The 27,328-nt window shown below is 44.0% G+C and overlaps 1 protein-coding gene across 3 annotated transcripts in view; it reads left to right on the forward strand.

The window, feature by feature from the left end:
* HGD (homogentisate 1,2-dioxygenase) overlaps window positions 1–27,048 on the forward strand; it is a 45,019-nt gene extending 17,971 nt beyond the window's left edge. The window contains exons 5-15 of one of the 3 annotated variants that reach the window (XM_087861602.1): window positions 5,014–5,073; window positions 7,008–7,099; window positions 8,210–8,244; window positions 9,055–9,134; window positions 9,699–9,798; window positions 12,057–12,181; window positions 14,567–14,671; window positions 17,114–17,240; window positions 21,287–21,468; window positions 22,491–22,581; window positions 24,077–24,163. In XM_087861602.1, coding sequence (XP_087717728.1) covers window positions 5,014–5,073; window positions 7,008–7,099; window positions 8,210–8,244; window positions 9,055–9,134; window positions 9,699–9,798; window positions 12,057–12,181; window positions 14,567–14,671; window positions 17,114–17,240; window positions 21,287–21,468; window positions 22,491–22,580 — 996 coding nt within the window. In that variant the 3' untranslated portion in view covers window position 22,581; window positions 24,077–24,163. Of the gene's footprint in view, window positions 1–5,013; window positions 5,074–7,007; window positions 7,100–8,209; window positions 8,245–9,054; window positions 9,135–9,698; window positions 9,799–12,056; window positions 12,182–14,566; window positions 14,672–17,113; window positions 17,241–21,286; window positions 21,469–22,490; window positions 22,582–24,076 lie in introns of all 3 variants that reach the window. The other 2 variants (XM_045785084.2, XM_087861603.1) reach the window with 2 other exon arrangements.
* The last annotated feature ends 280 nt before the right edge of the window (window positions 27,049–27,328 follow it).

Genomic DNA, 27,328 nt, shown 5'->3' on the forward strand with positions numbered 1-27,328 from the left:
CATGCTCTTGCCTCTTACCTCAAAGAACTCTAATAGGTCACTCAAAGCCTGGTTTCTCTCCACATATATCATGTTGGCTTTTCTCTTAAATTACTAGATTTGCTGAACAATTCAGTGAGCCACTGTTTTATTTTATTCACCCCACATACATATACACACACCTTCCTGAGTTTGTACTAAAACTCACTGTAGTGGGATTACCCTGGGCCTCTCCTAGCCATAGCTACAGCTAATAATTGCTTACACACTGTGGTCACTCTGTATCTACAAGTTACTTCCAAATTCTTAGATAGGTGGTATTGGCTTCTAATGATATGTCTACCTCTAGTCAGCCATTATTGTTGAGAGTATCTAACTCATCTAATCTAGTTGAGTCCAAGGCAATTTTAGAGGGAATTTCAGTAAATCAAAGAATCTTACTGTTAAAAGGGATACTCAGATCTTCCAGTCCAACTCCTGATATTCTGACTCTGGAAATACTGAGGCCAATTCTCTAATTTCCTTTTCATTCCTGAACATGCATTTTAAATCTTGATGACTAAATGTTGCCACTGATTCTGTTTTTCTCCTTTGGTAACCTTAACAAAATTTTAATTCTAACTTCGATTCCCTTGAAGATGCTTTTCAAATTATTTCTAACCACCTCATTTCCGGTAAGTAAAGGTTTATTTTCCAATAGAATTTGTAGGATACAGCTGCAAAATGTGTGAAGCAATGTTAGAACTGAAAGGAGAAATAGATAAATCCACAGTAGTTAGAAATTGCAACATCTCTCTCTCTCTCTCAACAGTTGATAGAACAACTAGACAGAAAATCAGGATATGGAAGAACTGAGGGTTTTTTGCATACATAAAGAATTGACTTACATTTTTGAAAAAAATCTTGGGACTTTCAGAAACATTTGCCAATTTACTATTGCTTGAATGTCACTCGACCACAAATAATCTCACAAATTTGCTTTAGTCTTATTCTTTGAGATATTAGCAATGTTCTTAATGCCTTATATTTATTCATTCAATCATTCAACAGAAATTTATTAATATCCTCTATAGTCAAGACATTGCATTGAGTCTTACAATTGATTTCATTGCTTTTGAAATGTTTAATAATTAAATTCCGTGTGAAGGGTTATTTAGCAATAATATATAGTTGGAATTTTAAAAACTGTTGAAAAAGTGGTAGGACAAAATCAATTAACAAGCATCCTTTTTCACTTTCAGAAGCTCTTCTCTGAAGAGAATTCTGGAATTATAGTTTCCTCCAGCACCCCATTGTTACATGTAAGAAAAATACAATCCAGAGACAGAAAATGCCTTGACTTGCCTGACATCACAGAATAAATGGCAACAGAGGCAGTAGCAGGGCCCAGATCTTTCCTGGCTCAGCCCAGTGCACAGCCCCATTGGGCTGGCCTGGATCAGAGGGTCACTGATCCACGGCATGCAATTAAGCTGAACATCTGGCTTTAGCAGCAGATGTGTCTCCCCTCCGCTTCATGGGTTCTTTCTGTTTATCATCTCCCCAAATCTCCCTCCTCACATTCAACAACATATCACACTGAAGCTCCTGACACAAATCTCTTGCCCAAAGATCAAAAGCTGGTTTCTTCCTGTGAGTACTGGATTTATCAGAACCAGCTTGGGTTTTTATTACCCTTCAGAACACACTGAGTATAGATCCTGTACAACCTGCTGCTATCAGACCCAGCAGATAAATTACCTCCTTCACTATGCCATCTCCAGCATTTGAGGGACATCATTTTTGCATTAGAGAAGATTCTTCAAGACCACTGCCTCATCTAGTGTGTGGGCCCTGTTGAGGACACGCTCCCTACATCATGCAGGTGCCTGTCCACCTGACACCCCTGATGCCCATGGCTTGAGGGTCAATAGGCTACAGAACTGAAAAACTGACCAGCAGAAACAACCAAACCAACCTCTCAGCCCTTCTGGCTTAGTTTTTCCCACTCACCAAAGACAAGTCTCTTCTTTGGGCTTCAGGACTTGATTTCTACCCCTAACAGGTATTTCAATTTCAGGAAGATCTACAAAGGTGTTGTCTCAGTTAAACAAATCAGGCAGTGCTTCTCCTATTACTGGAATTTCTTTCTTTCTTTCTTTCTTTCTTTCTTTCTTTCTTTCTTTCTTTCTTTCTTTCTTTCTTTCCTCTCTTTCTTTTTTTCTTTCTTATTTCTTTGTCTTTTCTTTTTTTTTAGAAATTTACTTATTTGAGAGAGGGAGTGTGTATGTGTGTGCGCCCATGCATGCGGGGAAGGGGCAGAGGGAAAGGGAGAGGGGAAGCAGACTCCCTGCTGAGTGTGGAGCCCTACATGGGGATGGATCACATGGCCCTGAGATCATGACCTAAGGAAACCAAGAGACAGATACTTAACCAACTGAGCCACCCAGGCGCCCCATCTCTTTTCTTGCTCTCCTTTTTTTTCTTAGGTTTGTAATCTTTATGCTTGTGCTGTTTAAACATCCTTGCTATTTGGTAGCTAGTATGTCACTGCCCCATCTGGTCAAAGATACCACGATTTAGTTGACTGATTAATTTGTTGATTGGTTGACTGGGTGGACTTTTCTGAATATAATGCTTGGTTCAGCAATATAAGAATTACAGAATCTCTGGCTGGGTGTACTGATTCTTCTTTTTTTTTTTTTTTAAAGATTTTATTTATTTGTTGGACAGAAAGAGAGCACAAGCAGAGGGAGCAGCAGGCAGAGGGAGAGGGAGAAGCAGGATCCCCACTGATCAGGGAGCCCAATGTGGGGCTCCATCCCAGGACCTTGGCATCAATACCTGAGCTGAAGCCGGTCGCTTAACCGACTAAGCCACCCAGACATCCCTGATTCTTAAACTGTAGCTGCCCCATTAGTAGACCTTTTATAAAATAAAGCTTTTATAAAATACTGAACAGATTCTGATTTAATTTAATCTTGGATCTCAAGTCCTTCTGGGTGACTCTCATGGGTAATCAGGTTCAGAACCTCTGGATAGGTAAAAGATTGCCCAGGCAACCACTGATCTGATGCTTAAATCCCTTCCATTGGGAAATCTAGAATGATGACTCTTCTTGGGACTAAGATGCTAGGTGGTGTAGTCTTCCAGGAAACCTTCCTGGGTATACAAACTGAACACCGCTCATGTAGAAGGAGGCAGCCTGTAGTGATTAGTAGTAGACTAGAACTTCCTTTCCAAAAGCTAGCAGTGCTTAGCTGTGGCCCTTCCTGGTGTCAGAGGACTACCCTCCTAGGTCAGTGGTTTTCAACTGGGGAAAATTTGTCCCCCAGATGACATGTGACGATGTCCGGAGACATTTTGGTTATTACAGCTTGGGGGGAGTGCTACCGGCATCTAGTGAGGAGTGGTCGGGGGTGCTGCTAAACATCCCACAACGCACAGGACAGCCTCCCCAGCAAGGAGCTATCCAATCCAAAATGTCAACAGCGCCCAGGTTGAGAAGCCCTGTCCCAGATCCTTGCTCTCATGTCCCCCTTCCTCCCAGGAAATACCGTCTTTAATGAAATTAGTCCTAAACCTTTCCTTCCCCCCCCCGCCCCACGGGGCTTGAACTGAACTCATGACCCCAAGATCAAGACCTGAGCTGAGATCAAGACTCAGATGCTTAACCAACTGAGCCATCCAGGTGCCCCTAAACCTTTTCCTTCCTTCTCAGGCATGATTTCAACAACGTTTTTCTTTTTTCTTTTTTCTTTTTTTTATTATATTATGTTAGTCACCATACAGTACATCCCTGGTTTTTGATGTAAAGTTCCATGATTCATTAGTTGCGTATAACACCCAGTGCACCATGCAATACGTGCCCTCCTTACTACCCATCACCAGCCTATCCCATTCCCCCACCCCCCTCCCCTCTGAAGCCCTCAGTTTCAACAACGTCTTTCAAATCGACATTTTATATCCTTTTTAAGTAGTCCCAGGATGAGATCATCCTGCTTTGCTTTTAAAAAATAAAGACTGCCACCTGATTGTGTATGTCAGAGAGGTAGAATGATCCCAGTGCCACCTTTCCCACTTGCTGCTTCTTTTCCCACTTGGCTGCCTTTCCGAAATACAAAATGAGCTGAGGCCCATGACCTAGGGGAGGCCCAGCCTCACCTGCACGGACCAGCGCCGCAGCCAGGGGAGCCGGCCATGGGGCACAGGCCACTATGTGAGATGTCCTGAGGTTTATCTGCTGCCAGGCTGGCTGGGGCAGGCCTGCTGCCAGGATGATTAATAAGTGCTGGGCTGACACACTTCTAGTAGGTCCTAGACCTGCTGATTTTTCTCCCCACTTCCTTAGATCATTTCATTAAATTTAAGATTGTTGTGATTTAAACTGAACTGTCAGGCAGCCTGGGGACAAACATGGGGTTTGGTGAAGAAATGGAACCTGGTACTGCATTTACTAAATCCAACCTCAGTTGGGTGCTTTTTCTTTCTCTTAAAGAAATAATTCAAAACTCCCAAGGCTGGAAGTAGAAGTAGAACCTTCCCCTGCAGTGTCAGGAGCCCACACAGTGCGGCTGGCATGCCAGGAACGGGAGCCGATTATAAATAGCATAAAAAGCAGCATCAGTCAAAATTCACTGATGTGCCTGAGCAAAATGTTAAAAGAAACAAACAGCTCCTGAAATAAGAAGCAATGATCTCTTTTAATTTTTTAAATTTAAAGTGCTAAAGAATGAAAACCATATATATACATATAGATTAAACACACACACACATACACACGCTATATACACACTGAGACCCTTTAGGAAAAATGGGTAATTATTAATTTTAAAATAACAAAATTACAAGTAGTCGGAGCCATGCAGAAGGAATAGCCATCCTTTTTCTGTGTAATCGATGCTATTTATTTAGAAAGCCCATGGTTTCCCCTTCTAAAATAATTTTCCTTTGTTTCTCAGAGTCCATAGAAAAATATTTCAAAAAATAAATAAATAAATAATAAATAAATAAATAAATAAAATAATTTTCCTGTTACATGCATTTTTTTTCCAGCTTCGATGGAAACCATTTGAGATTCCAAAAGCATCTCAGAAGAAGGTGGACTTTGTGAGCGTAAGTCAATACCATCCACACCTTCCCTCTGCTCTCCTTTCTTCCTCGGTGAGTGATCCAGCCATCTGCAGGCCGAATGCCAAGCCACAGCGACTTAGAGGCAGGCAGCGGAGACAGCACCACCTGCCTCTGCTTCCAGGGCTGGCCAACGGATGTCTTACTTACAGGCACCAAATGGCCTCTGACACCAAAGGGCACTGGTGAGCTATTTACAACATTTCTGAATGGCCAATGGAAATTGAGCATTTACCTGCCTCAGGTCTCTTTGTTTTTGGCTAGAACAGGGGTTCTTAGCTTTTTTCCCCCCATGGACGTCTTTTTTCTCTTTTTTAAATTTTGGTAGTTACCATCCAGTGCAATATTGGTTTCTGGAGTAGAGTTAGGTGATTCATCGCTTACATACATACCCAGTGCCCATCACAAGTGCCCTCCTTAATACCCATCGCCCACCTAGCCCATCCCCCACCCACCTCCCTCCATCAACCCTCAGTTTGTTCTCTGTAGTTAAGAGTCACTTATGGCTTGTTTCCCTCTCCATGGACTCCTTCAATAGTCTGGTAAAGCTTGTGTTTCTACATGCATAAAATAAATGTTTACATGCATAAAATTACAAAGAATTGATCATACTGAAATACAATGATAAAAATATTAAAATAACAAATTTGGTTTTATAGTAACATATATGCTTCCTATCAATGCACTAAATTACAAGATCTATGGAAAGATCTAATAGCTATAGTTGTTAGAAGTATGAACATAAATGATATTCCGGAAAAGCTGTAACAACTATAATGTGTTCTAAAAATATCCATGATTTCTATCAGTGACCAGGTTACAGGTCACATCTAATGTTTCTGTGATTTGTTTCTTACATTCATATTAATTGAAGGAAATTATGTATTTCAGAGATTAGTGAAAAAAATATATAATTTTGTCCCTATCCAAGTTCATGAACTTTCTGAAATGGACCCTTGAGCTAGAATAGCATTGACTCAAGGGTGACAACTCTAGTTAATGCAATGCTGATCAGAAGTTCTGCTTGGTAGTTACAGGTCTCGGGAGTATTGGAACACTTGTGCTCAGAGCAAACCACATGTAGGGGAGAGGGAAGGGAGCTACAAGGCAGAGGGCCTTAAAGAAGGCACTGAAAGATTTTGCAGACCAACCTCAGCCCACGGCTTACTTAGGAAGAGTTCAGGTGCCCAGCCATAGGCCAAATTGTTTGGATCATGCAGAATTCCTTCTCTATATTAAGTACCCCAAGCTCTGTGTAGACTCATCTAAATAGATCCCAAACTGGCAAACTGAATTAAAATACTAAAAGAAATCCCCCACTCTGGGTGAATTATGGATATCTGAAGGAGTGGAGCTCCCTCCTTTCCATCTGCAGATTTGGGGCTGAGGGTTTTGAGAAGACCCATGTGTTAGGTTTCTTGGACTGTGGATTATCAGCAGAGAGGATTACAGCTGGTCAGAATGATTCCATTTCCCTGTTGTGGAAAAATTGGGGCTGATCCTACGTATAAGCACAGGGCTGCCTACCTGGTGGAGTGTATTTGAGGGGCCTAATGTGGCAACCTTCCTCCCTAGGCCTCCCAGATACTTGGTTTTACCTAAGAAAGAAGCAGAAAGAAGCTCTCCTCCAGGCTGATCTTAAGCACCAAACTGATAAAATGTCAAGTGAGATCATCTTAGCCATTGAGACAACCCAAATATAGCTCTATGGCTGGCAGCTAGGGTGAGCTACCACCCACCAAGCATAAAACCCATAAATCTTGAGCTCCCCAGAGGCAGGCTGGACCCCGAATGTCCCACTTATCCCACGGAGCAGACCCTAGTAGAACCTTGCCTCCTGGCTCTCAGGGACCAGGAGGGGGGCTGGCCTCTTGGACAAGCCTCGCATACACCCTTCCTTCTCCTGTGGTTTCTCCCAGGGCCTGCATACCTTGTGTGGAGCTGGAGACATAAAGTCTAACAATGGACTTGCCATCCATATTTTCCTCTGTAACACCTCCATGGGGAACAGGTAAGTGGCTCAGTGCTTGGGCAGAACATCCCTATTCCCCAAGAGCTGTTGGCCAGAGAGTGAAAGCCAGGTTGTTGTTTTATGTTATTGTGTTTTTTTTCCCCCAGAGCAATGTTGATATACATTTATTAATAAGTGAGCATTTCAATCTTGACTGATTGCTGTAACATACATAAGAATTTCACATAACAATGCAAATAGAAAAGAGACAATGGGCATTAGGAAGCTAGAGTAGTCCAAGAGGCATTTTGACTTTAACCAGGTTTGAGTCAGAATATCTCTAATTTCTCAAACTTCCCCACGGCTGTTCTTGAGTCCAAAGTCATACTGCATGAGCAGCCATTAAGGGCCACCAGTTGGTGATGGGTCAAGCTGATAGACTTTGGCTTCAGCTATTAACTGTGTAAACTTAACATTCCTCAGTAGAGGAGCTTACATATTGGATTTTTTTTAACTAGAAAAAATATACAAGTGGCATTCTGCCTCTTCTTGGAGAAGCAGAATCTCATAGCGGTTTTACACACTACCTCTGGAACCAGATCCTTACATCCGAAGCCCCGTTCCACTCCTCCTGGCTGAGTAATCTTGGGCAAGTCATTTAATTTCTCTGAGCCATGACAAGGCACTGAAGGTGTCTCTTTGGGTCCAACCTCATATCATACCACCTCCCCTCTTTTCACCTGAGCTGCACTAGCATTCTTTCAACCTGCCTCAGAGTATTTGCATGTGCTGTTCTTTCTGCCTGAAATGTTCTCCCCAGTCCCCAAACTCCTGCCTAGACAATTCCTTCATATCTTAGGTCAAATGTCCCTTCTTCAGGGAAGCCTTTGCTGACTCCTCACATTAGATCAGGTTCATTATTCCTTCATTCCCCTGAACTTGACTTTCATAGTGCCATTACAGTTTACCACAATACTGTTCTTGTAATTATTTGATTGCTATCTGACTCTAAGCTGCATGAGGGCAGAGACTGGGTCATTTTGCTCACCAGTTTATATCCAGCACTGAACCTGGCACATGGTGAGTGGTAAATAGTAATATGCGGAGTGAATTAATTTGTCTGGACAGTGTTAAAACTGAAAATCACAGGAATTATTCTTTATGTTTCAGATGTTTTTACAATTCAGATGGGGACTTCTTGATTGGTAAGTTCTGAATATTTCACTGTGAATTGATCCCTAGTCACAAGCTGCTTTTCAATTTTATACATATTATTTTCCTTTATCCTTCAATCTGTCTTATGTAATACAATCTACAGACCGAGGTCTAGAGGCCATTGGTGATCTGGAAAAGATTCCTGGTGTACCTCAAAGCCCCTGGTCTATTTCCTGGTCTCTCTATCTTTGCCTATCTCTGCTGGGCCTTTTTAATATGGGAGAATTGGAAAGCTGAAAAGAAATAAAGAGTAATACCAACATGTGATTAACTTATTAAGATAACTCTATTTGTCTTCAAACCCACCCAAGAAAAGACCATCTGTCATTGATATCTGCTGTTTAGATAGAAATTTTCGTGATGCCGTCTAAAACAGAATGTCTCTTAGAGATTTCTCTGGTCTACCCATTCTATTTGATGGTTCAGTATTGATATTTTGTAGTCACCATTTTGGTGTAGACATTAGATATGGAAATGCCAGACTTACTGGAACTGTCAGAAATGAGCGGTTTTCCATCCGATTTCTGCTGCCCTTTTTGGTCAATTCACAGAACTGGGCACATACGAGCTCCTTACCTCACAAGCAAAAATAAACAGAGTCGATTTTTTTCATTCACTTTCTCCCAAGTAGTAAAATTGCTAACCTAAGTTGTCAGAATATACATCTCCCCCCATGAGACTAAATAAAGCTCTTTTCTTTTGGCATGAAAAATCCAATGCGGCCCTTGAGCCTTTTACTCTTCATGAAGTGGTCCTCGTGTGAAAAGAGTTGTTCACTGCTGCCCTGTCTTTTTTGCTAGTTCCCCAGAAAGGGAAACTTCACATTTACACTGAGTTTGGCAAGATGCTTGTGCAGCCCAATGAGATCTGCGTCATTCAGGTTGGTGATGTGTCCCCTTCTCCCCTGCCTCTCCCTAATTTTGGAGCAATCAGATGTTGCCGCTGCTGTCATTTCCAACTCTAAAATTTCTTGATGGTTCGTGTCTGAGCAAGGGGAGGGAGTTTCAGTCATGCAGGAGGCTCCCTGTGCAGAAGGGGAAGCAGGCTTGGGTGCCTGATTTGTTTTAAAACAGGACACAATCACAAAGCAAGGAGCATTGTCAATTTGCTTTCCTAAATACTCATACACAGTTTGGATAAGGCTCTGTTCCCATGGATTGGTGTGTATGGGGTGGGGGTGGGGGTGCGGTGAAGATTAATTTCTTAAAAATTTGGCACTGGTATCTCTGAACCCAATGAGAGATTAGAGTAGAATTGGTTTGGGTCACAGATGTGATTAGGAGTTAAATTTTTTGTTAACTCATCTTTGAGCAGGTCGCCTCTCATAGCTCAGCAGACTAGAGCTTTATTTTTGCATCTGGAGCTAGCTGTGGCTCTGGGGCAGCTTCTTTATAGGTACAGGTATGATTTGGAAGTGCACACCGCTGTCTGCTTCCTGTTCCAGAGAGGAATGCGGTTCAGCATTGATGTGTTCGAGGAGACCAGGGGCTACATCCTGGAGGTCTACGGTGTCCACTTTGAGTTGCCTGACCTGGGACCAATTGGTAAACCTTCACTACAAGCTTTTAAGTTCCCTTGAGATATGGGACAAATAATCACATGAGAGTTAAACATCCTTCTCCTCTCATTATCCTTCTCCCCTCTTGATCTCACTCAAATTTCAACTTTCTTCTCTAGACAACTTCTCTAGATCAAGTGTAGTTGGGAATTTCAGAAGCATATTAGAACTCTCTAAACAACCCCAGATATTTTTTTTTTCAGACCTCTAAGTTCAGGGGTTCTGTGCAATGTCTGACCCAACAGATGAATGAAATCATTAATTAGCTCATCAGTATATCAATCCATCAGCTAGTCTTGGCTCTGTTGTGCTGAGGGTAATAACGGGAATCTCATCAAAGGATAGCACAAGCCTCTTCCCGTAAAATACATACATAGGGGCGCCTGGGTGGCACAGCGGTTAAGCGTCTGCCTTCGGCTCAGGGCGTGATCCCGGCGTTATGGGATCGAGCCCCACATCAGGCTCCTCTGCTATGAGCCTGCTTCTTCCTCTCCCACTCCCCCTGCTTGTGTTCTCTCTCTCGCTGGCTGTCTCTATCTCTGTCAAATAAATAAATTTAAAAAAATCTTTAAAAAAAAAAAAAAGTACACAACCGAAGCCAACCCATTACAAATCTCTCTCTAGAGTAGTATATAGACCATTGGAGAGCAGACAGTATGTAATAGATTTCTGGTTATACAGTGTACACCCAAAAGGATGTAGAAGTTTGGGTTACTGGGGACCAAGTCACCAGGAACAGCTTTACAGAAGAGATGAGATTTGACTAATTCTTGATGAAAAGCTGAGGACAAATAGAAAGGAAAGGGAACAGCTTAAGCAAAACCATACATGTGGGAATAAGCTTTGTGACTAGGAGGGAGGCCATCTTCTTAAGTCAATAAGTTGTGTGTAGACAGTAAAGTGGGGGAAAGCCATAAAAACGGCAAGGACTGTACTCCTATGGAGAAGGGACGTGGGCTGAAAGATGCATAGTCTACAAACCTCACATTCTGACTTAGCACATTCCGCAAAAGCTACGCAGTTAACTCAGGGCCATGAAGGAGCTAGAAACCTCCTCCATGAGGCAAGATGAAAACTTTCAAAAGTGAATCAAGGTCCCCCCACCCCCGATTCTTCTGGCAAACTGGAGGCAGGAGATGCAGGAGAGAAGTGAAGGAGGAGTTGTTCTCAAAACATCTCTCGGAGTGAAAAGAGGGGCTGGGAAAATTGGCCCTTGGTTTCATCTTTGACATGTTTGCTAAAGGTGGTGGCCACACCTCCCAGTTCTTCCTTTCCTTGTCAACAGCTTTTTTTAAAGCAAAACAGGACAGGCCAGCATGTGCCTTCTGGTCACTCCCCTGGGGAGATCCAAATAGTCAGAGGAAGGTGGGAGGCAGCAGAGAGGCGGCTGGAGCCATGGCGGGCCGTCTGTCATCCGGCTCACCACCCGCTCTTCCCACTTCAGTCTGGCTTCCTGCTGCTCTACAGTCAGCATAGCCTCCAGGTTCCGGGGAACATACCCTCTGGAAAATATATATAATTTACTAACCAGCTGGGGGCTTATATTTTTTAACCCCAGGAGCTGGAAATGATAAAACACTCCCCAGGTCTCTCCTCTCAGAGTTAAATTATGTTTTTGCTCTTATACTTTTTATTTTTGGTCTTTTGATTTATTTTCTTTCTCTGGAGGGAACACTCACTCCTAAGCAAAGGTAAGCAGGCAAGTCCTGAGTACTTTTTTCCTGAGTGGCAGACAGATTTGTCAGGCTGGAGAGCAGTTTTGCAGACTTGGATGGATTCTGACTTCTGTCTGAGGAGCGGAGGCATGCCTGGGGCAATAGTAGGTAACCCTTCCTTTCTGAGATCAAGGACTGTAGATGAGTTCTAGAATCATCACGGTTTTCTCGGGGGGAAGTTCTAGTATTCTACCGAACCTACCCTTCGCCTCTTTTCTAGTCTCATCCTCTCGCCTCACCTGCAGTGATGCAATAATGTGTGTAACGTGGTCGATAAACCGTATTTACTCTACAACTTTAGGAGGTGATGCTGGTGATGATGATGATGATTTTCTTCATTCCTTTTCCTAATCAAATTCCTTGGATCCTTCTAAAAGGGTACCAGACAGGGATTCCAATGAGCCTTTGGACAATGAAAGCAAATTGTGGAATGGCTCTTGACATGGCCCTTTCTCTTTGTGCAACTGTGGGCATCTTTCCTATGTGATTTCAGAAGTGTCTAAAAGACTTTTGGGTTGCTGTGTTCTAGGAGCCAATGGCTTGGCCAATCCTCGCGATTTTTTGATACCTGTTGCCTGGTATGAAGATCGCCAAGTGCCAGGTGGCTACACTGTGATTAATAAGTACCAGGGCAAGCTATTTGCTGCCAAACAGGTAAAGTAAGAGGGTCGGCGGACAAGAAGGGAATAAATAGTTATTAAGCACCTACTGATTGCTAAGGCCAGTGTTAAATACTTTGCATATATTATATCCTTTCATCTTTATCATACCACTAAGATGTTATAAATAAGGTACTATTTGCCTCATTTGTAGTCACAAACAAGTAGTGACAAATAATTTACCAAATGTCATAGTAAATGGCAGGACTAGCATTAGAACCTATATCTGTTTGACTCCAAAGGTCATGTTCTTTCCACTCACCAAGCAAAAAGAATCCTGGCAATATGTAGGTCTCTATAAATGGTGTGTAAAATATGCTATACAGGCAGGGTAATGTGTTGTGAAAAGGGAAATGGTAAACAAGCAGATCATCCAAGACTTATATTACCAATGGCCACCATATTTCAAATACAAACTATGACTGATACAAAAGAAGTAGAACTCGGTTAATTAGCTTGACATAGTTTATACTATCAGCCTTGTAAACTTGGGAGATAAGCAGAGGCATTGATAATAATAATAATAAAATAATAATAATAATAAATAACATAATATGTAATCTATATTAGCATTTATTATATTACTCAATGTGCTGAACATATGTTAGCAGAAAATAATTATATAACCAAAATAATCCAAAGATTTCTTCTGTTTCCTGTTATTTATTACCATTATTTTGGCCCATTTGACATATAGCCTCTATTTTTCAAGGCATATTATTTTCCTTGAACAGCATCCAAGATAGATGGTATGCTAACCAGCAGAGGCCAACTAATTTGGCACTTAAAATTAACCCCTGAGAGTTAATTGCCAGCCTCATTGACACATTGTCACCTTCATATTGTCTGGGTCAGGATTTCTCAAAATGTGGTTTAGAGATTATTTGCATCAGAAATCCTAAGGGAAGCTTGTTTAAAATGTTACTCCAGCCTAGCAAAAATTATAACTTCTGGGCATGGGGTGTGGAAACCTACATTCATGTTAAGCATGTTCCCCATATGATTTTTGACATGCAGTTGACAGAGAACCACCATTCTAGAGGTAGCCAGCAGCTCCATGGGTTTCCACTTTCTAAGCAGACCCCGTGCCGGTTATTCTCTGTGTGAGCTCCCATACTGATCCATTATCTCTTCTCTGCCATGATCTGTGTTCTGGGGGCTTGACCTGTATGGGCTCCCTAGCCAGCTGGTTTTTGGTGGGGTTCAACCAGTGGGAGGTACTCACAGGAAGTTGGAGGGCAGGAGGAAAGACAAGTTGGGGATTTTCTTCTCCTGTTTCTTCCCCATTTGGGACTGCATCCCTCTGTGATCTGTTTCTGTTGGCTAGCCCCAGTGGCGTGTTGGAGCCAGTTCATACCGGCATGCAAGAGCTGCTGGACACATTCTTCCCAGCTTTGTGTTCAGCAACATTACATTAATAGCTCAAAAGTGATCAAGATGGAATATTTATACCCCCCAAATTAGCAAATGTTATAAAACAGAGCATTTTTCCCCCAGAGAGCCAGTTGCTAGTTGTTAAATATTTTCCGGCACACCACTGAACAGCCCCTTCCTCGTGGTTCTAGCTCTTGCTGGAATCCTATAACATTTTCTTCCCATATCCCACAGGCCTAGGAATTGCAATGTCTTTGCACTGCTGCTAGGTTCAGAAACCTCAGCATCTCTAGTCAGTTCACTTAACCCTAATCACACCTCTGTGAGTAGTCCCTTCAGTAAAGTCTTTAGAATATTCTGAGTTAGATGCTGTTTCCAGAACAGATGCATAGCTGCAGTGGGGAGTACCGCCCTGTAACAGAACACTGATCCTCTCCTTCTCCAGAGCAGTCCCAAGGAACATCACCTCGGGATTGCTCTGGAAACTCAGGTCCTTGGGGCTGGAACTCTTAGATACCATCTCACCTTCTTGCACTCAGCAGCCCAGGCACTGTGTGTACCAGAAGCTCCTCGAGGCAGCAGTTACCTGGAGCTCAGTCTCAGCGAGTGCCTGCCCTCTGCACGAGGAACCCCAGACGGTGGCCCAGACTGTCTGAGAACTGCTGACATCCACAGATCTCACCAGTGTGTTGAAAATTGTTGAAAAGGCACACTTGGAGAGTGTGCTGGCTTCTGCTGCACATGTGATCGGAGGCAGCTGCAGCGTATGAACTGGAAAAATAGGGTTAGTGGCTTAACAAGGGACAGTTTGAAGGCACGTGAAGCAACCACAAAATGATTCAGGGTTATACGTCTCCCAAAGGACGCCATTACTAAATTATGAGAACAAAATCAAATCAAAAAGAGAGACCGTGATGCCAAGTACAAATTGTGGAAACACAGCTATAAAAGCATTAAGTTCTAAGATTACCTTTTCCTGCCTTTTTTTTTTTTTTTTTTTGATCAGGATGTCTCCCCGTTCAATGTGGTGGCCTGGCATGGGAACTACACCCCCTACAAGTACAACTTGGAGAACTTCATGGTCATTAACTCGGTGGCCTTTGACCATGCAGTAAGTCTGGACCATGGAGGGGCCCTGGGGCTAGGGAAGCCCTTAGATGGGAGGGGTCCCCGATAGTCACAGATTTAACATTTCCAGTGTCACCCTTGGAAGCCCAAGATATAGTCATTCATCATTGCACTGACAGGAATTTGAATCACCTGCAGCCAGGCTTCGGGGAAGGACTAAATAACAAGCTATTGGGGGAGCCAAGCCTGACACGCAACACTCACCCTTGAACTCAGCTTAGTTCTCACACTGAGTATCACAGTAACTCCCACAGATGACCAAAAACTTAGTTTCTCCTTGGCAAATGCATCCCCAAAGGAAACCAACTGCTAATGATAGTGATAAAGTCATGAGAAGGAAACAACTCTGGGTTTGGAAAGTTCTCTGTCCTGCTCACAAATGCTGAGTCTGCTCGGTCCAGCTGCCTCCTCCGGTGCCTTCACTCCTGGCTGTTTCTAGCAGTGATGGAGCAGACAGCCCTCTTCTAGTTTCTCAGAATGTTCAGTGCCTGAATTTAAAACAAAGAAGTTCTAAAGCATCAACTTGGTCATATTTTTCACTCAATTAGAAGGCCACAAATAGGTCCCTGGTCTACAGGGCAAGCCCCCAAGGCCCCACGTTCGTGATCAAGCACTAGTTCTGAGATCCTGGGGGAAAGGTCATTTTGCAGCCTAGTTTATAATAGATTGACTTAACCCAGAAGCTGGAAGGATAATTAGAGCAGAAGCCAGAGAACCAGAGACAGAAAGATTACTCTGAGCCAACTCAGCTTATCTCTAGGGGAACAAAACCACCTTTCTGAAGAGCAACAACTCGTAACAAAACCAAAAGGGAAAAGAAAATGAGGCATCAAGCCCAAAACAGCATGAAAAAGGATTCAGAAACACAGATAGAGCTTTATTTGAGCCTCACTACCTTTTCTTTAACAGTTTCAGATCATTTCTCAAGACAGATGAAGAAGTGTAAAGTCTCGGAGCGATAGGGTTGGGTTTTTGGCTTGCCTTTGCACAGGTCCAATCTTTGTACTGCTGCTACAGTTGTTCTTCCAAAATCCAGGTCCAGTCATTACCGCTGCATTAGAGAATCTTTGCAGCCTCCCCGTGGGTTAGGGTTGTCTGAGCTCTGAAGCGTGGTATCTGATGCTGTCTACCATCTGGCCCTAGACTCATTTTTCCAGTGCCCACTCTTAGCCCCTCTGCCTTCTGCCAGTGTATTCTGGGCTTTAGCTTTCTTGCCTTTTAACAAAACCTCTGTGCATTTTGATGTCCTTCCTGTTTTCTGTGCTTTAAAGTCCTTTTCCTTTCTTTCCTTTCTTCCTTCTTGCCTTCCTCCCTCCCTCCTTTTTCTTTCTCCTCTCATTTTTCAAGAACTTCCTCAAATACCACCCTCTCTTTGAAGCCTTCCCTGATCCCCTTAGGTAGGTAGGCACTCTCTACTCCCTGGGATTTCTGTTTGTAAAGCTGGAGTGCCCTTGGCACCTTGCTGTGGTCAGTTGTTCATACACCTGTTTGATGACTCCTCCAGCACCCCCCCACCACCACTACTAACAATGCTAACGGGACAAGGGATAGATCTCAACCATCTTTGAATCCCAGACCCTAACATGGCATGTGAAAGCAAATATGATCCTTGATTTCAATGAAATTGAATCTCAATCTTTCCACTGAAGGATTCTAAAGTTCTTTTGAAATCGCAGTATTGTCCCTCAGCCTGTGCCCTCTATATTACCACCACCCAAACTAATGATGTAAGTGGTGTATTTTGGACCTGAGAATCAAACAAGGATAAGGAAAGCAATGAGGATACCATCTGGAATCTCGGTGATGCCCCCAAAGAGAAATATATCCTACATCTATACCAAAAGCTGGATACTATTTTATTTCTATTTCTGCCTCACTCTGAACATCCCTCCTGTGGAGAACTCCCTGCAGCTCATCCCAGCTCTGGTCACCCTGACCTGACGTTGGGAGGTAGACACGACTGGTTCTCAGACCCATGGGGTAATACTTGCATGAAATGGGGGCTCAGCAGGGTGAGAAAGCAGCTCCAAATCCTCTTAGCTAGTGTTAATTCATTTTGCGTCAAGCACAGCAAGAGGGCAAAGTCAGATGAGTGATTTCTGCACCTCAGCCACAAGCTTGGCTTGATCAGAAATTACAGTGCCGGGGTACCTGGGTGGCTCAGTTGCTTAAGCCTCAGACTCTTGATCTCAGCTCAATTTTTGATCTCAGGGTTGTGAAGTCAAGCCCCAGTTTGGGCCCCAGGTTGGGCTCCACAGTGGGCTCCACGATAGGCCCCACAAAGGGTATGGAGCCTACTTAAAAAAAAAAAAAAAAAACAAACCTAGAATCAACTTGGAAACCCCTTCCAGTGTGGGTGACATGGGTACTATTGTCCAGTCACCTCCCTTCCATCGTGGGCTCAGCGTCTCCTTGTCTTTCACAGGACCCATCCATCTTCACAGTATTGACCGCCAAGTCTGTTCGCCCCGGTGTGGCTGTCGCTGATTTTGTCATCTTCCCACCTCGATGGGGGGTTGCTGACAAGACCTTCAGGCCTCCTTATTACCACAGTAAGTCTCTATTTTACCAAGCCACATTGGAAACCAAAGAGACCACAAAGTGGTGAACATTAGCCACTGGGAATACCACTGAGGTGTCTCTGGACACCATACCATGCTGACTTTCAGGATCCTGCCTCAGAGGCCTAGTGCCACTCCCCAGATTTGTAATTACTGAAACACCGTGACTTCTGTGGAGATGCCAGTGATGTGTTGGCTCTGAGAAGGAAGTAATGCCTACAGCCCAGCTCCTCTGGCCCTGAGGAGAGGCAGAAAGGCTGATAGAGTGTGAAGCAAGACGTTTCTTTACATTTCAGATGCTTCTTTCGGGGGAGAGGGAATGGTGGGATGTTGTTGGTTAGTTTGTTGTTTTTGGAAAGCTCTTTACCTAAGTCTGGTTCAAGAGCCAGTGAAATGTGCCTTCTCCAGTTATTTTAGTGGGATAAAACAGACTGCAGTCCGCACTAGGGAAGGGACCCCATTCTGAAAGCACTTTCTATGGAACATTTGTTGCCTAGAACAGAACGTAATAAATCTATTATTTTTATTTTATTAGTATTATTACTAGCAGCTAACAATTATTGGCCATTTTCTATGGCTCTGTTATAAGTTCTTTAAAAGTATTAACTCACTTAATCCACAAAACAGTTATAAGAGGGAGGTAGTATCATTATCCCCTTTTTTTCAGAAGGTTAAACTGAGGCATGAAAGATTAAGTAATTTGGAAAGACTGAGTAACTTGCTCAAGGCCTCACAACTAGTTCAGTGGTGGCATCAGGATTTAATTGAAGGTAGTCTGATGCCAGAGCACGCACACACTCCCGACCACTAACACGTGCCTAGCACAGTGCCCGATACACAATACGCATCTAATACACATTTACTTAATTAGTAAATGCAACACCAAGAATGAATAGGTATTTCGCGGCTGTGCTTAATGAAGCGGGCATCTGTAACAGTCCAACAGCCAGCGGTAAATCCAGCCTAAAGGTCAATGCACAATCCACTTCCTGAAGAGTGCATTTTTGTGCATAGAGTACTGGAAAGACTCTGAGGTGCATTTCAGCTGGAACATTCTTAAAAACAAATCCCTTTCCTTAGTCGACCTCAGAGCCTTCTGTCTATATAAGGTTCCCCTTTATATGTACCAGCTCCCAGGTCCCCCAGCTCAAGAAGATACAACAGTGCACTGAAGAGGCAATTTAGGCATTTATAGAAGGTACAGAAGTAGGGCTCTGAGGATGGAAGAAAGCCGCTTCATGGTCAAATTCCAGCACCACCTTTTTCGGGTGACACCATTATGGTGGAAGAAAGGATACAATCAGTTACCGCTACAAAGACACCAGATACTTTGTAAATAGAATCAAAACAGACTACCATCTTTTCTGAGGCGTGTCAAGCCCATCACAGGCCCTGAGTGTTCTCCTGGAAGTTAGTGCCGCAGAGAGAATTGCTTTACCCTCGCCTGCACCTCACACGCTAGTCCCTGATAATTCACCATTTCCCCTAGTTCTTGCGTTGAGGCTGCTTTATGTACCAGCGGTAGCGGTTTTCACACTTTCGTATGTGTCAGTGTCACTGGAGGGCTTGTTAAAACACAGATTCTTGGGCCCTACCCTCAGAATTCCTGCTCCGGTAGGTCCAGGGTGGGGCCTAAGAATTCGCCTTTTGAAACGAACTCCCGTGTGCCGCCGATGCTGTTGCTCCAGGAACCATACTTAGGGAACATTAGGAATGTTAAAATCACTTAGAATGCCTGCTACAAAAACAGTCCTTCCTAGCGCCCACTCTCAGAGAGCGTAATTGGTGGGTTCTGAGGTGGAACCTCAGAATCTGCATGTTGAGTTAGCAAGTCAGAGGAGTCTACAGGCCACGTATTGAGAGACGCTGGCCTGTGGCTCGGCTCCCCACCCGGGGAGAAGGCTAGTAGAGCTGTCTAACTCGGGTAAGTTTTGTGCTATATAGCTCTCAAACCACTTCGGTTTGTAGTTTAGTCGCCTGAAACAAACGACCTCGTGAAAATGCCCCTTTTTTAAATTTAATTTTTTAAAAGACTCTCAAGTACATTTGGCCCAGGGTAGATAGATATCGGAAGTGAACGGCTGCCTGAGTTAGTTGGAAAAACCACCGAACCCCAAGTTAAAATTATTTTTTTCCAGAGATATTAAAACTATTGCTTTAGCAATAATCAAAACCTTTGCTACTTTGATGTGACTTTATAGGAGAAGTAGAGAATTAGTTCTGTAGAAACATTGCCTCCAGTCAACTGGATTCAGCATTAATCAGAGAGGCAAGGGCTACCTTCCCGTCCTTTGAAATACAGAAAATGATATAGAAATGTCATCACCAAAGTCATTGCTACCTACATTCATATTCAGATCAAAGCTGAATTCTGTATTGCTCTGTTCTTAAAATTAAGCCATGAAGGTGACCCTGAGGACACATCCTAGATTGAGAAGGGTGACAGTATATTTCAGTCATGAGCAGAGCTGCTTTTAAAATATACACACCTTATGCTTACCCTTGCTTCTTTTCTTCTATTTCTGCTTCATGAAGAAATGAATAGAGCTGTGATCTGGGCCTTACCTTTCCTACAGGGGCCTGCAGCAGTATTTTGTTTCCTAGGCAGGATGAATATGGCTGCCTAGTCAAGGACAGAAATATTTTGGCACTTGGTTATTCTTCACATGTCAGGAAGAGGCCCGGGGCATCTATCACGCCAAATGTCCAGCTTTGCAAGGGTTGCCAATGCCATAGCTCTCTGCTCTGTTCGTGGTCTGCACTCTCAGCCCTCTCACGGGACGGACTATGCCAGTAACTTTAGATGGGCTCTTTCTTACTGATCTCTGTCACAGCACTTAGCACAGTGTCCAATTACATGTGTGGATGGATGGATAGGCAGATGGATGGGGGGGGATGGACAGATAGGTAGATGGGTGAATGAATGGAAAGGCACTTCAATTTTCTCAGGTATTGTATTTCTTTAATTCTTGCCCTTAAGTGTGTTGCTGTTCTAATAAGGAGCTTTATTTCAACAGAAACATATGATTGAAAGAGTGGGAATGTGGTGCTTTTTGTCAAATTTTGCTGACTCCAGAAAACACAACTAAGACCAATGTACTTAACTTAGATTAAAGCAAATTTCCGCTTAACACGAGAGAACTTTCTAACACCCAGAGCTTTTCAATAATATGGTAGGTTGCTTTGTTGAGTAGAGAGCTTCCATTCACAGAAGGCATGCAGGCAGACCCCAGGAAGTAATCTGTCAAGAACGATATAGAAATTCTTCTGTATTGAGTAATAGTGATCCTTTCCAATTTTAAAATTTTAGGATTCTATGAAGAGAATATCAATGGAAATAGAAAGAAAAGAATGAATCTAAGAGGCATTTTGGAGAGTGGAAAATAAGATGATAGATTCAGATACAGAAGATAATGTTTGTTAGGCTATGTAGCATTTATGGACCGGCTTTTACAGCTACTAAGATCCTTTCACACAGATTATCGTTTGGTAATAGACTTCAAGTCAGGGTTCTTTCCATTACATGACTCTTCCATCAACACATTAACACACATACACACTCCATCTCAGCTTTCTGGATTGGGAACCAGAAATATGGTAATACCATGTACTACTGTGGGGCTATTTGTGGGAGGAGCAGATCAGATCTGGGAAAGATGATTTTAATATAGGGCTTATAAGTCTAGATGATAGAGCACATCTACTCTTTATTATAAATTTCATTTTAATTATTATTAACATTCTTGTCTGGGCCATGATTTTCTTTAGATCCAACATTATTTCTTTCAGGCAGTGGAACTCAAGACCTCCGATAATCCACATGTCCATCAAGTGGAGTTTTGCCTACCAAGAGTTTCACACTGATGAATGTTTGGGGGGGGGGTTCCCCTATCTATCTGCATCTGTTAGTAATCCTAAGAAAATTTACCAGATTCTCCTATCTTCTTGGCATTCCACAGAAATAATGCTTGAGAGGTCTTGGTACTTTACAGGTCTTGCCTTGGATAATAAAAATAATACGATTTCAACCTTCCCAGGGAACTGCATGAGTGAATTCATGGGACTTATCAAAGGTCATTATGAGGCAAAGCAAGGTGGGTTCCTGCCCGGGGGAGGCAGCCTGCACAGCTCCATGACCCCCCACGGGCCTGATGCCGACTGCTTTGAGAAGGCCAGCAAAGCCAAGCTGGCACCCGAGAGGATTGCTGAGGGAACCATGGTAAGCAAATTGAATACCAGGCTCTGGCAGCCTCCGGGCTTCCCAGCCTTCTTGAGAGGAGTGGCTGTTTTTTTATTTCTCCAAAGTCACAGAGAAGGAATCAGGAGAGGGGAGTGTGTGTCTGTGTGTGTATTTATTTCCATGTGTGTATGCACACACCCCCATGTGTATACTGGACTCCTGATGTGGTAGGGTAGAAAGAGCTTTGGACTTGAGTCAGACCTGAGATCATATCCTAGCTCTTAGTTCCTGCATGACCTTGAACAAGTCACTTAACTTCTCTGTGCTTCGTTTTCCCCATCTGTAGAATGGGTGTGGTATTCCCCCAAGCAGGTGGCTATATTCAACCTTATAGACTGTGCAGCACTGTTCAAATACAAGGGAATATTGTTAATACTATCTGTATGCAGCCCAGAGTACATATGCTGTGTCTCAGAATCATCTGCTTTTTGAGGTAATCTTCTAGGGCCACAGTACGCAGGGATGCAGGATGTCACCTTCAGTGGAGTTCTCAAGCCAGGAAGGATCAGGAAGCCTTTGCCTCACTAGAGTCAAGGCTTATGAGCAGCAGTTCTCGGCTGTTTTCTCATTTTCTTTTGCCCTCCTTTGGCATGGGACGAAATTGATGGGATTGAAAACCTGTTTTGTATTCTTCCTGTATCAGGCTGTAAACATCGAGGCTGAACACGATTGCAGTTGGCTGCGGTACTTGATTTTTATTTTATTTTTGCATTCTTGGAGGTGGAGTTTATGGACCACAAGGAGTAATTTTATGCTAAATCATATGCAAATTTACTTTACATTTTTAAGCAAATGCCTTCAGTGCTACCTGACTTTAAAATCAATAGCACAGACCTGCCTGACTCCATGCCCAGCTTGCAAACAGAGAGCATTATCTGTCTCCCTATCCACTGTAGTTTGTTTTCAGTCCCAACTTCAGGACCAGAGTTGATGGAGCTGATCTGCAGGGGGAGGGTGCAGGGTCCCATCTGCTTGACCTTGGCTCTCTTTGTCTTTCCAAGGGGCTTTGCAGGATTTCTGTGGAACCTTACATCTCTGTAAGATGTGGTTTGACGATCTCAATTAAGCTATTGCCTCCAAAGGCTCTTTGAGGTGCGTGGGCTACCCCAGACTTCTCACTCAGTAACCTTTGGTACCCAACTTGGCTTAGGCTAGTCAGTGTTATCTGAGTGTTCTGCTTCAGAGAAGCAATGACAGGGCTGTTTATATGAGGAGCAAGATGTTGGGAAATGCCTAGGGCCTGGAGCATGAGCCAGAAAGAGCTCTCCTATGTAAGGGATTAAGGGCAGGAGAGGCCCTGGGTAGCCAGAGAGCCCGGACTACCTGGCAGGGGAGGCTCTGACATTTTACCTAGACCTAACTTTGGGTCTCCATCACCATTTCTCATTATATAATTTGGACCCAGGCCCAGCTATACACCTTATCCTTATTCCAGTTTGGAATAAACAAACTTTGTATAATACTGTCTTCGCAGCTCAGCTGGAATGGTTTTTTTTTTTTTTCACTCCAGTCAGACAGCAAGGCTCTTAAGCAGTCCTCAAAGAGACAACAACAACAGCCATAATAATAACCCTTATATCTGAATAGTGCTGCAGGATAGGCACAGCACTTCCATGTGATCACACATGGGAAGTCAGGCAAGGACAATCCCCTCCATTGTTCTAGGTATAAAGAAGCTAATGTGTATTAGATACCAAACATTAACATGGGTTCTCAGGGTTGTGACACAGGAGAACTTTAACTTCCTTTTGTCCGTCTATATTTTTAAAATTTCCAGAAATGTGAACACTTAAGAATTATAAGGTTTTATTCTGTTTTTGTTTTTATTTTGTTTTTAAAAGCCACAGTGAGTAGGAAAACCAGCAATTGCTGAAGGTGGAATGTCTAAGCTGCACAGAACACCTGCATAGTCTTTCTGTTGGAGACAGAAACCTCCTGAACAGAGCAGGACGTCCACCACTCAGAGCCTTCTGGGATAGGGTTTTTAAAAGCGTTACAGCCATTTCTGCTTCCTCCTTCCCTCCTCCTCCTCCTCACTCTCTCTTTTCCTCCTTCTCCTTTTCCCAGCCCATCTCTTGATCAGAGTTCTGAAAAAGAAAACTCAAATCCCAACTCTTCCACTTGTTGCTACTATCACCTAAGACAAGCTATTTCCCAGCTTTCAGCCATAGTTTCCTCCTCTACAAAATAGGGAGTATGGCCTCCCCACAAGGACATAGCCACAGTGAGTGACTTCCCCTAAGAAGATGAATATTCCGAGAACTCTCCCCCTTCTCCCCTTGGATCTGGCAAATTTAGCTCCATAATGCTAAAGGACAGTGTGAGGCTTACGTGCCCAACTCCATTTTATAGAATGAAACATGGAACTCAGAGAAGTTAAGAGTCTTGCACTGAATCTCATTTGCTTATAAGTGGTGGGGCCAGAGCCAGAACCCGAGGTGTGAGCCTGCTGTCCTCACTGTGTTAGCACACATGACTTATATTCAAAGATTCTGCCTACCTACACCTTTCCTCGTGACATCTAATCAAATATATTTTATTATCCACCTCACTTCTTCTTTCTTGTCTCCCTCCTCATTTCCTACAGGCATTTATGTTTGAGTCTTCTCTAAGTATGGCCGTCACCAAGTGGGGGCTCAAGACCTCTAATTGTTTGGATGAGAACTACTATAAGTGCTGGGAACCTCTCAAGAGCCACTTCACCCCTAATTCCAGGAAACCAGCAGGACCTAACTGAGACTGGAGCATTGCTGCCATAACTGAAAACGGATTTGTGTGGCTTGGTTTAGAATCATGCCTTCTAGCAATAGGGAGAGGAGGTTGGCTAACACAAGAACTCATTTTTTTTCACAGGCAAGTAACTCAGACATTTGTAGAAATGTATTTGAAAAGTTCTGTGTCAGCTTAATTATTCAATAAACACTGGCTGGTGTTCCATGGAAGTAGGAATTGGTCTTGGTGAGGATACCTACAGTGGCCAGGACTGGGGGTCCATGAGATTAGCTCAAGATCAAGAGCCCTTCGCATGAGCTTAGCCTGAATGCCGTTATTCCAGGAGTGCACATCCAGGGTGTCTACCACAGACCACAAGACCAAGCCACAAGGAAGGACCATGAGCTGAGGCTGAAGCCAAGGCCAAGGTCCCAGGCATAGGAAAGCACAAACATCCGGCGTCATCCTAAAACAGATGGGCAGCCAGGCCAGCAGGCTGTCTGATCGTGATGGTCATGAAGCACCCAATGTAGACGGTTGTGGACAAGAAGCCCGGGCACTGAGAGTGAGCATCACTCACCGAGGGGACCAACTGCCCTGGTTTCCCCACCGAAAGCCCCATATCTCAGGAAACCCTCAGGCCTGGTCAAACCAGACTAGTTAGCCCCCTATATTCACTCATTTATCAGTCCATTGGGCAACCATTCAATGAGTCCTTGGTAAGTGCCATCTACAGAGTGAGACGCTGGGGGTGAATGATTGAGAAGGAAGAAGTCATCTGTCCCCTGCCTTAGTGAGCTCACAGTCTGGGGAGGTCAGGGCCAAAGAAGATCAAGGTCCCAGCACAGCACAGAGCCAAGCAAGACTGAAGCAGCACACGGTGTACAAATGCTGTTCCTAACAGCTCCCCTCCCGCGGCCGCCATCCCTCCCAGAAGACTGGGTTGTCCAAGATTTGGGGGGTGATTAGGTTCTCTTGGACAGAGAAGACAGGAAAATCAGAACGGAAAAGAATGGCAAGTGTGTTTTTCACTGCTCTGTTCTGTAGATTTAGAACATCCCCCCCCCCCCCAGCTTTGTTGCCCTAATAGCAGTTTTGATACGCTGCTATCAAGTTTTTATTTAACAACATGTAGTGAGAGTCAGCTATGTGCCAGGGCCCAGGAACTAGGGTCGCCAAATAAAACACAAGATGCCCAGGTAAATCTGAATTTCAGTTAAACCCTGAATAATTTTTAGTACAAGTATGGACACAGAAGCCTGTATTTTCATTTGCTTAATCTGGCAACCCTATGTGGGATGTGGTGGTCCAGGAGATAGATATGGTTCTCACCCTTACGGAGGTTACATGCTGAAGAGGGAGACTGATGAAATAAACAAACAAAATAATTACAAATTGTGAAACATGCCAACACAAAACAAACAGGGACTGAGATGGGTATAGCATATGCGAAGGGGAGATCATTAAGTGATGGCCAGACCTAAAAGATAAGAAGAAACAAGTCATTGGAAGGGTAGCGCTGGGCTGGGGTGTAGTGGAGAGGAGGGGCATTCAAAAAAAAAAAAAAAGGCTTGTAGTTTCAAGGAACTGGAAGAAAAGCGAGTGTGTGAAGCCCAGCAGGCCACTGCAACAGTCCTGGCAAAGGACAGCATTGCCCTCGACTACTGAGGTGGCAGCAGAGACAGAAGTGGGTAAATTCTTGAGTGTTTTGGAGAAGACTCGAAAGCCCTTGTTAGTGATCTGTCTGCAAGGGGTGAGGGGAGGAGGAGTTGAGGACAGGGCCAAGAAGACTGGTAGGCTTCTGGCAGTGGTATTTCATGGTCTCAAGCAGTGAGGTGGTGACAGAGGCTGGTGTGCCTTCCTGATGTTCCTTAATATAAGGAAGTCTTTATTAAAAATGGAACATTGTTAACCAGTAAAGCCGTCAACCCCTTTAAGCAAATGTTGAAACTGGCCAGTACAGCGGAAGTTGCTAGAGGCCCGCCCATCTCTCACCAGCAAGCACCATCCCCTGCTGACCAGCCGAATCCAGTTGCCTGCGCCAGACCGCAGCTCTGCCGAGGCCCAAATCAGAAGCCCGCAAAGGTGCAGGGACTGAATGGCCGTTGACACAGCCCTCAACCAGCCACGAACGGGAATTCGTGGGTCAACACGCCGGCCCTCTTACCCCACACCTCCGGGGCTTGTGCTTGGCCCTGGCCCCCTGCAAGCTCCAGAGGCCTGAAGCTCCAGTGTCCACGGGGCGATGTCCAATAATGCGCTTGTTTTTAGCTTCCGTCCCCTCCCGCCCCACCCCCTGTGGTGCTTCCTGGGCTCTTCTCTCACATGACCCAAACGAAGACGACCACTCCAATAGTTTATTCCCAAACTCCAACCTTTCCAGAGCAACCTCCTCTAACTCTGCTCTTACCCACGGACCTAGACTCTTGTCCGTTTCTGTTCGCTCCATCATCAGTTTGGGGGCCGGGCCTTCCCGGAGCTGAGGAAACATGCGGCATTTACGTCCATTCAGGCCCAGCCCCTGCTTTATCTGCTCCACCTTATCCTGATGGCAGCCACTCCTCAGCAGGAGACGAGATTTCACCCCGCCAGGCTGTTCATGCTAATTAAAAAAAGATTTAGTTTCCTTCTGTTGCGCGTCAGATCAGCAAGAAAGATCGGTACCCATTCCTTAATTCCCTGTTCTCAAAGTTACCTTCCTCTCCCATGCTCCGGAAGAGAGACACCACCTCTTTACTGAGAAATAAAAATTCTTCAAAATAAAAAAGTCACCCTGATTAGGTTTCCTCCAGTGACTAGAGGGTTTTCTGACAGACCCCCTTGGTATCATGATATATTTTCCTGTCTGGGAGGCTGCAATAGTCTCTCTTTGGGAGACTTCTCTCACAGCCTGGACAGTAGCAATGGCTCTAGAGCAATGGTTCTCAACGGGGGCCATCTTGGGCCTCCCCAAGACACCGGACCAAGTCTAGAGACATTTTCGATTGTCACAACTGGGGAAGTTGCTACGGGCATCTAGCAGATAAAGGTCAGGGACCCTCATCAACATTCCATAGCGCACAGGACAGTCTCCCACAGCAAAGAATTGCCAGCCCCGAATGTCCATAGTGCCGAGGTTGAGAAACGC

This window comes from Ursus americanus, chromosome 4 (assembly GCF_024610735.1).
Source record: "Ursus americanus isolate L20-20 chromosome 4, mUrsAme1.1.p, whole genome shotgun sequence".
Taxonomy (NCBI): domain Eukaryota; kingdom Metazoa; phylum Chordata; class Mammalia; order Carnivora; family Ursidae; genus Ursus; species Ursus americanus.